Source organism: Peromyscus maniculatus, chromosome 1, assembly GCF_049852395.1.
Source record: "Peromyscus maniculatus bairdii isolate BWxNUB_F1_BW_parent chromosome 1, HU_Pman_BW_mat_3.1, whole genome shotgun sequence".
NCBI classification, from domain to species: domain Eukaryota; kingdom Metazoa; phylum Chordata; class Mammalia; order Rodentia; family Cricetidae; genus Peromyscus; species Peromyscus maniculatus.
Window position 1 is genome coordinate 156,816,995 of NC_134852.1, and position 9,291 is coordinate 156,826,285.

Sequence of the window (9,291 nt, forward strand, 5' to 3'; positions counted from 1 at the left end):
TATGTCCAAGAGTGGTATAGCTGGGTCTTGAGATAGATTGATTCCCAATTTTCTGAGAAACCGCCATACTGATTTCCACAGTGGTTGTACAAGTTTGCACTCCCACCAACAGTGGAGGAGTGTTCCCTTTGCTCCACATCCTCTCCAACATTGACTGTCATTGGTGTTTTTGATCATAGCCATTCTGATAAGTGTAAGGTGGTATCTCAGAGTCATTTTGATTTGCATTTCTCTGATGACTAAGGATGTTGAGCATTTCTTTAAATGTCTTTCAGCCATTTGAGAATCCTCTGTTTAGCTCTTTAGCCCATTTTTTAATTGGATTGTTCAGTATTTTGATGTCTAGTTTCTTGAGTTCTTTATATACTCTGGAGATCAGTCCTCTGTCAGATGTGGGGTTGGTGAAGGTCTTTTCCCTTTCTGTAGGCTGTCTTTTTGTCTTATTGACCGTGTCTTTTGCCCTACAAAAGCTTCTCAGTTTCAGGAGGTCCCATTTATTAATTGTTGCTCTCAGTGTCTGTGCTGCTGGTGTTATATTTAGGAAGTGGTCTCCTGTGCCAATGCGTTCAAGAATACTTCCTACTTTCTCTTCTATCAAGTTCAGAGTAACTGGGTTTATGTTGAGGGTTTTGATCCACTTGGACTTGAGTTTTGTGCATGGTGACAGATATGGATCTATTTGTAATCTTTTACATGTTGACATCCAGTTATGCCAGCACCATCTGGGGAAGCTACCGTTGGTGGTGAGCTAGAGTTAGGTGGCTCTTGCTCTGATCTCTTTGGCTTTAGCTCTATAATTGGGTCTGTGTTTCTTATTTAATAAAACTGTTTAGAAATTCGTCAGCACACTTATTTATTTATTTATTTATTTATTTATTTATTTATTTATTTATTTATTTATTGAAACAGAGTCTCTCTACGTAGTGCTGGCTATCTTGGAACTTTCTGTGTAGACCAGGCTGGCCTCAGACTCAGAGTTCCACCTGTCTCTACCTCTCCAGTGCTGGGATTAACAGCATGAGCCACTAAATCCAGCTGTTTCTATTCACCTATGGAAGGTGTTATAGTTTGTAAATTATTTTTGATACAAAGTCTGGCTATGTAGCCCAGCCTGGCCTCAAACTCATGGCAATGGTCCTCAGTCTCTCACTGATCTCTGGGATTACAAGAGGGTACCACACAGCACCCCTAAAGCTTGCATCTGAATGTCTCCCCAAAGGGGAGGGTTCGGTTCCCCAAGCTCATGGCACTGCTTGCTAGGGGTGGTGGAAGCCCTGGGATGTGGGGCCTCCTAAGGCGAGGTCCCTGGCATTGTTCTTCTTCTTTTTTTAAATATAATTTCCTTGTTGTTCTTTGGGAATGTCACATCATGCACCCTAATTCCACTCACCTCCCAGTTCCCCCTTATCCTCTCCCTAAGCCCTTCAGCAGCCCCCCCAAGAAATTAAAAAAACAAAACAAAGCAAGCAAACAAACAAACAAAAGCAAAAATAAAAAATCTCTTCAATGCTCCATCTTTCCCGTCTGTCTGATACCTCTTCATTTGTCCTGTGGCATTGGAGCGGTGTGCCACACAGTGTACTCTTTAGTCCAATCAGCTTTACTTGCAAGTGTTCATTGCAATGAGTCCTTGGTCTGGTTCAAGGCCTCCGGTTTCTGGTACACCATCATCACTGGATCCTCACTGGAACTCCTCTGGGATATCCCGAGGCTGCCCCAAGTCATGGAGATCCTGTGGGGGCCCTTCCACACCATTAGTTCCTTCACAAGCTCCAGGAGGTCCTAGATGGGGTAGATGTTAGGGTGGGCCACTGGGTGTGGTGATACTTGGCTTGTAATCTAAGAAATAAAGCTTACCTGAAGATCAGAGGACAGAACAAGCCACTAGATTAAATAGAGGCCAGGCAATGGTGGCACACACCTTTAATTCCAGCACTTGGGATCACACACCTTTAATCTCAACACTAGGAAGGGTGAGACAGGAAATGATATGGCTGGGCGGAGAAAGGCATGTAAGGTGTGAGGAGACAGGAACTCTCTCTTTCAGGCTGAGGAGTTAGTGAGGTAAGAGGTGGTGGCTGTGGCTTGCTCTGCTTCTCTAATCTTCAGGCAAAATTTATTTTATCAAAATACTACCACAGACGGGGGGCTGGGGGTGGAGTCTGCTCCCCTACGCCCATGCCATCAGGGTCAGTTCTCCTATGACAGGGCCAGCTAGCTCTCTTGCTGCAGTGTCTCGCAAGAGGCAGGGCCAGCTTTCTCAGGGCTGGTGAAGGGCAGAGCTGGTTCAGCAAGGCCCTCTGATCTCATCACACATGGTTTCTATGGCCCCTGAGGTGACGCAGGCCACAGATTTCAACTCAGTCCCCAGCTGCAGCTAGACACGGCCCTCACCAGCAGCTGGGTCCTGGAGGACACCATAGCCCCAGGTGGCAGCACAGGCCACCTAGATCAGCATGGCTCCAGCGGCAACCCTTGGACACCTACACAACCACAGTGGCAGCCCAGACACCAGGCATACTTGTGGCCTTTGGCGGCAACATGGATGTCCACAAAGACCCTGGCTGTGGTAGGGCCATGGACCCAGACATGTGGGCACTGTTCTTGGAGGGGACACTGCCTGAACAATTCAGATCCTGGCTCTTCCTCTTTATCTGTTTTTGATTCTCACACACATGAAGTGAACATGTATCCTCTGACACAGGCTCCACCTAGGGTCGAACCGCCAAGAACTGAAACCTGAAACCATGAAACACACTAAGCTTCCTCCTCCTGACTGCCAGAGCAGTGAACACCGACGAACACAGAGCTCATCTGCACCGTTGGAGGTCATGAACTGCCACAGACAGTCATGGGAGCATATTTTGGGGGACAGACATTTTCAAATCATCTGGGTCAACACCCAGAAATACATTCTCTGGGTCACGTGGTATGACTATAGCTCTGGAAGAAGCTGCTGGAGTACCTTCTGCAGGGGCTGTGCTATTCTGCCCACCCACCAGCTGTGCAGGAGACCTCCTGTTGCTGATGTCAGCAACTGACCAGAGCTGATTCTCTAACAAGGGTGTCCAGGCGGCCCCTAGCTCATCCATTCAGTTTTTTTTTTCAACATTCTACTATAAAACTTTACATGGCTGGGTGGCAGTGGTGCACATCTTTAATCCCAGCACTCGGGAGGCAGAGGCAGGCTGATCTCTGTGAGTTCGAGGCCAGCCTGGTCTACAGAGCGAGATCCAGGACAGCCAAGACTACATAGAGAAACCCTGTCTTGAAAAACCAGAAAAAAAAGGGGGGGTGGGGTGGGCTGTGAGTGTAACGACCTAGCCAACTCTCCAGCCCTAAACTTTACAAACGTAAAATGTGGAGAAATATACAGAAATACAAATTGGAACCAGCAAAATGGCTCCGTGGGTAAAGGTGCTTCCTGCCGAGCCTGATGACCCGAGTTTGTTCTCTGAGACCCATAAGATGGAAGAAGTGAACAGCTACCCAGCTCCTTCAGGTTGTCTTCCGATCACACATGCACCATGGCACACCCACCCCACACAAAATAAATACACAAAAAAATAAAAAATTGAAAGGGACTGGAGAGATGGCTCAGTGGTCAAGAGTGCCCAGTGCTCCTGAGGACCTGAGTTCAATCCCCAGCACCCCCATGTTGGATGACTCTCAACTACCTGGAACTCCAGCTCCAGGGGCTCTGACAGCCTCTTCAGGCCTCCTCAAGCACCTGTGCTCACCTGCGCGCACGCGAGCGCACACACACACACACACACACACACACACACACACACACACACTCACAGAGGAACGCACAATTCCAGGCCCTGGGAGGGTTCCCTTGACAAACTGGCCAAGGGGCCTTTGCCATCTTCCCCCAAGCGAGCAGAGTCTGCTCTGGGTAGGCCACAACTGTCTGCTCTAACATCCCTCAGATGCCTCGTTCCTCAGCGAGGACCCACTTTCTAAGGAGGAGGAACATGTAAAATCCCTGTTCAGCCCCATGGTTACTTCCCCCGAACACAGATGTTAGGGCTGAATGTTGTGTGTTCCCTTAGACTCAGACGCTGAAGCCTCGGTCCTCACTGTGGCTGAGTCTGGAGGTCGGTCTCTGAGGAAGTAATCAAAATGAAACGAGGTCAAAGGGCAGGGCTCCTACCTAGAAACACTGTGTAGGGCCAGGAAGAAAGTCCAAATCAGGAGCTCACCAGGCTGGTACCCTGACCTCGGACTTTTAACTCCTAAGCTGTGCAAAAATAATCTGTGATTTAACTACTCAGTCCATGGCATTTTGTTTGCTTTGGATATTAGTCAGCCCCAACTGCTGAACATATGGAGCGATGGAGAACGCAGGAAGGCTTAAGGTTTGCAAGGAGAGGGACTGGGACATTCATAAAGGAATATTTCAGCCGGGCGGTGGTGGCGCACGCCTTTAATCCCAGCACTCGGGAGGCAGAGCCAGGTGGATCTCTGTGAGTTTGAGGCCAGCCTGGGCTACCAAGTGAGCTCCAGGAAAGGCGCAAAGCTACGCAGAGAAACCCTGTCTCAGAAAAACCAAAAAAAAAAAAAAAAAAGGAATATTTCACAGGAGCTGCTCTTCACACACACACACACACACACACACACACTGGAGTCTTTCCCACAGTGCAGTTTCCTGGCACACTTGGGGGAGATCTTGGGTAATCTGACCAGCACTTTTTTTAGACAGGATCTATGTATCCCAGACTGGCACTAAATTCATGATCCTGCAGCCTCACTTGAAGTTACAAGCACTCATCACCATGCTCAGTCCTTATTTTAATTATGTATTAGAGAATTCTGAAGAGGCATTGATTAAATGCCATGATATATATATTTAATTTCAGGTTTTGGGGGGTTCTGCTTGTTTGGGTTTTTGTTTGTTTTGTTTTTCTAGACAGGGTTTCTCTATGTAGCCCTGGCTGTCCTGGAACTCGCTTTGTAGACCAGGCTGGCCTGGAACTCACAGAGCTCCACCTGCCTCTGCCTCTTGAGTGCTGGGGTTAAAGGCACTTGTCACCACTGGTTTGTTTTTTAATAGTCTTAAAAAGGAAATTTGGCCGGGTGGTGGTGGTGCACGCCTTTAATCCCAGCACTCGGGAGGCAGAGCCAGGCGGATCTCTGTGAGTTCAAGGCCAGCCTGGGCTACCAAGTGAGCTCCAGGAAAGGCTCAAAGCTACGCAGAGAAACCCTGTCTTGAAAAACCAGAAAAAAAAAAAAAAAAAGGAAATTTATTTAGCTGGGTGTTGGGGTGCATGCTTTTAATCCTAGCACTTAGAAGGCAGAGAGGATCTCTGTGAGTTCAAGACCAGCTGGTCTATATAATGAGTTCCAGGTTAGCCAGAGATGAATAGTGAGAACATCTCTCTCTAAATAAATAAGAAGAAAAGAGATTTATTTTTGTCCACTAAGAACAGAAGCAGGCATAGGGTCCACTGGAAATGCAGTTACAGGTGGTTATTAACTATGTGAGTGCTGAGATTCTAACCTGGGTCCTCCGGAAGGGCAGCCTATGCTCTTAACTGCTGAGACATCGCTCAGCCTCTTATTTGAGGTTTGTAAAACAGAGCTGGGGGCTGAAGTAGTTCTGCAGACATACATACCGGCAAAACACTCATATTCATAAATATTCTTAATTTAAAAGTGAATCGATTTAAAGGAAGTAGAACTAGATGGCCAGACTCAGGTGGGGGCTTCGTTAGTGGATGAAGTTAGAAGAATGAATATCGCAATCAGCTCAGCTCGGTCCACATGGGGCCAGCTCTCATCTCTACCTTTCTGTAACTTCCTGGTTTGCTTTCCAGGGATTATTGTCTCCGTGTTTCAGGTAAGGAAACAGGCACTTTAAGGCAAGAAACTCTGTGGCGTGTGCCTGTAAATGCCTAGCATTTGGGAAGTGGAGGTTCAGGAGTTCAAGGTCATCCTCACCTACACAGTGAGTTCAAGTTCAGACTGGGCTACTTGAGACCTTGTCTCAATCCCACCCAACCCTCCCAAAGGAGAGCCCAGGAAGAAATTGCTAATGAGGGGGCTAAGGTTCCGACCAAGGGCCTTGACCCAGGTCCTGCTCTTGCCCCAAAGCAGTCCTGGATGCCGGGACGGAGGTGGGAGGCTTAGGGTGCAGGTTTCGAGAGGTGTCGTTGGCTGCCCTGGACCCAGCACCTGTCTAGACCTAAGACTGAAACCAACCCGGAGAAAGAGCGTAGTGATGACTTTGGCAAGGGACCCGTTGCCATGGGAACAAACGAAGGCCTGAGGCGCGCGCATGCGCACAGCCTGAAAGGGGGCGCTGAACCGGTGAAAGGTGACGTAAAGCGCCCGGGGTGGGGCGGAGGGCTCACACTGTAGGAGCTGCAGCCCTTGGTGTTCACAGCAGAGAGAAGGCGCGAGACGGTGAGGACGGAGGGTGTCCGGCGCCCGGCCACACGCCATCCGAGCGAACCGCGAGGACCACACCGGCCCCGCTGCTGAGGCCCCGCCTCTCGGACCTCGGGACTAATCGGATTGAAAGCGCGCCGGCCCCGGGCCCCGAACTCGCCAATTGAGGAGGGCGGCAGTCACCGCCCAATCCGGGGCAGACAGGTGCGAGGTCCGGAAGGTGCAGGCCAATCGGCAGCGGTTGCGGCCTGCGGGGGCTGGGCTCAGCCAATGAGGAGGCTCGAGTGACAGCTGAGCGCGCCAATCGGGAGTGAGGAGCGGTCGTGCCCGCCCGCCCTTCCGGCCGGAGCTCTATTTACCAGGGGCGTGCAGCCTGCTTGCCAATCAGAGTGCGGCTGAGCGGCCGGACAGCCAACCCCGGAGGAGCGGCCGGCTGGCGGCCGCCGCACCTAGGAGTTGGGATGTCCTACAAACCCATCGCGCCCGCCCCCAGCAGTACCCCCGGCTCCAGCACCCCCGGGCCAGGCACTCCGGTCCCTACAGGTGAGGCTCCAACTCCACCCTTGCTCCCCTTGTCCGGGCAGTCGAGGTCTTGGAGAGGAACGGCTCGAGTTTTGCAATACGGGGCCTGCTGGGCGAGCCTTGCTCAGCCTCAGTTTGCTGGGCTGTGAAGTGGGCGTGGTCACGGAGAGATTGTAGGTGGAGCGCAGGGGGAGGAGTGGGCCTCTGAAGTTGTTCGGCGTGGAATGAAGAAGCGTGCCTTTGGAGACAGTCAGGCGAGCGGTCCAGGGAGGGGAAGGCTGTGACGAGGCCCTTGCCACACGCTGACCTCCTCTTCCTCGTGCTTTTGCAGCCGGAAGTGTCCCGTCGCCGTCGGGCTCCGTGCCAGGAGCCGCAGCCCCTTTCAGGCCACTGTTTAACGACTTTGGACCGCCCTCCATGGGGTATGTACAGGTGAGTGTGGCCACGAGCTTGCTTATGGATGAGGACAGGAGGTCCCCTCGGGGTCTGAGGTCACTTCTCTGTCTTCTTTTGACAGGCGATGAAGCCGCCTGGTTCCCAGGGCTCTCAGAGCACCTACACGGACCTGCTGTCCGTCATAGAGGAGATGGGCAAAGAGATCCGGCCGACCTATGCTGGTAGCAAGAGTGCGATGGAGCGCCTCAAGAGAGGTGAGTGAAGACACGGGCCCGCCCTTGCTCTGCCCAGGACACCAACCCTGAACATTAAGACATTTCATTAAGGACCCCTGGGCCAGCCCAGATTGGGTCAGAACCTCTACCCAGACAGGTGTTTCAAAATGAACTCGAGCAGGGCGGTGGTGGCGCACGCCTTTAATCCCAGCACTTGGGAGGCAGAGGCAGGCGGATCTCTGTGAGTTCGAGGCTAGCCTGGGCTACCAAGTGAGTTCCAGGAAAGGCGCAAAAGCTACATAGAGAAACCCTGTCTCAAAAAACCAAAAAATGAACTCGAGTCAGCCTCCAAGGAAGTGCCCGGGACCTCAGGGTGATTGTGAGGGTTAGCTAAACCTTTAATCTCATCCAGCCGCATTAGAGTAGACCTGCTCCTGCTGAACCTTGCAGGGGGTGGGGGAGTGTCTGCCCCAAAGGGTGTGAGTGGTGGCTGTGGAAGGTTGCTGAGACCCCGTTTGTTATTTTCCTGTCCTCACCTCAGGCATCATCCATGCCCGGGCACTGGTCAGAGAGTGCTTGGCAGAGACAGAACGCAACGCCCGCACGTAACAGGAAGCACCTTGGCCTTTTCGTCGGGACCTTTCCGGCCACTGCAGAGCACCTGCTTCTCCTTGGCCTTCACCCCAAGTTGCTTCCTATCCTGGGCTTCCTGTCCTGTGTCCCTCGGTGGGCGTCCTCCAGGAACCAGGTAGCAGATCTTCCTCCAGTTGGCTCTACAAACTGGGCCCCTCCCTCTGCAGGAGTGAGCGGAGAGGCCACCGTGGGTCCCACCCGTGACCTGCTCACAGTGCTGGGCCAACTGTAGCCTGCTCCTGTGTGTGGCCCCACCACATCGCACTTACTTCTTAACTCTGTAGTCCAGGCTTCCTCCTCCCTGTCCAGCTGGAGTGCAGCGGGTCTCCCTGCCTCGTCTCTGGGGCCACAGCCAACTTTTTTTGGTGTGTCTTTTACTAAATATGCCCTTTTTATATAAATAAAAGATGATTTGGAGTCATTCTCTCAGCTCTGAGCTTTTCTGTGTCTGGTTCCTCTGGGGAAGCTGGGTGGCCCCGGCAGGAGGGGAATCGGGGAGGCTGCCTGAACCGAGCTGTGCCTTCCCACCCAGTCCATTGCCACCTCGGGCTCTGCGCCTTCCAGCTGGGGGAGCCGCTGAAAGCAGCTTGGCCAGTGGTGGGCACGCCTGCATCATCGTGCGGTGCCACCAGGGGGCAGCGCAGGACCTTGGCTGCCTTCGCAGCTGGAGGCACCGTTGGAGAGCCACAGCCTGGAGGGCCCTTCCTCCGGATTGGCAGGCATGCCTGGCAGGGTGGAAATACCAGTTCACTTAAGCCTCTCCCTCGAATGCCCTAAGGCCCTTACACTACCTTCCGCTTTAAACTGTCCTTGGAAGGCACTGCATAGACCGGGTCTCTTAACTCCTCGGGGAGGCAGGTAGATGTTCCCTTCCCCCAGCACCTGGGCTTGATGCTGCCATCCGCTGTCCCGACAACTTCCACCAGGCTGGGTGTGGCTCGAGGAGCCAGCCTCGGTGTCTTGGCCTTTGTACGGAGTCGGGCCAGCTCAGATGGGTGGCCAAATTTGAGACCCTAGCAGCCATGAGTAGGGAAGGACTTGGGCTCCGTGAAGGGGATGGCCCAGAGAATTGTAGTGACAGAGACCTCTACCTGGGTATGGAGCTCAGTGGCCCTGAAATCCCAACCCT

The 9,291-nt window shown here is 52.3% G+C and overlaps 1 protein-coding gene and 1 long non-coding RNA gene across 2 annotated transcripts; one reads left to right on the forward strand and one right to left on the reverse strand.

The window, feature by feature from the left end:
• Nucleotides 1-1,481: 1,481 nt before the first annotated feature.
• Nucleotides 1,482-6,474, reverse strand: LOC143269808 (uncharacterized). The gene is made up of 2 exons (XR_013046561.1): nucleotides 6,360-6,474; nucleotides 1,482-1,782 (listed from the first exon to the last, which is right to left on the reverse strand). It is a non-coding gene; the product is annotated as an uncharacterized LOC143269808 (long non-coding RNA).
• A 245-nt stretch (nucleotides 6,475-6,719) lies between these two features.
• Nucleotides 6,720-8,591, forward strand: Cdk2ap2 (cyclin dependent kinase 2 associated protein 2). The gene is made up of 4 exons (XM_006980531.4): nucleotides 6,720-6,939; nucleotides 7,250-7,350; nucleotides 7,436-7,568; nucleotides 8,071-8,591. The coding sequence occupies exons 1-4, from the start codon at nucleotides 6,858-6,860 to the stop codon at nucleotides 8,136-8,138; spliced, it is 384 nt and encodes a 127-aa protein (XP_006980593.1). The 5' UTR covers nucleotides 6,720-6,857; the 3' UTR covers nucleotides 8,139-8,591.
• The last annotated feature ends 700 nt before the right edge of the window (nucleotides 8,592-9,291 follow it).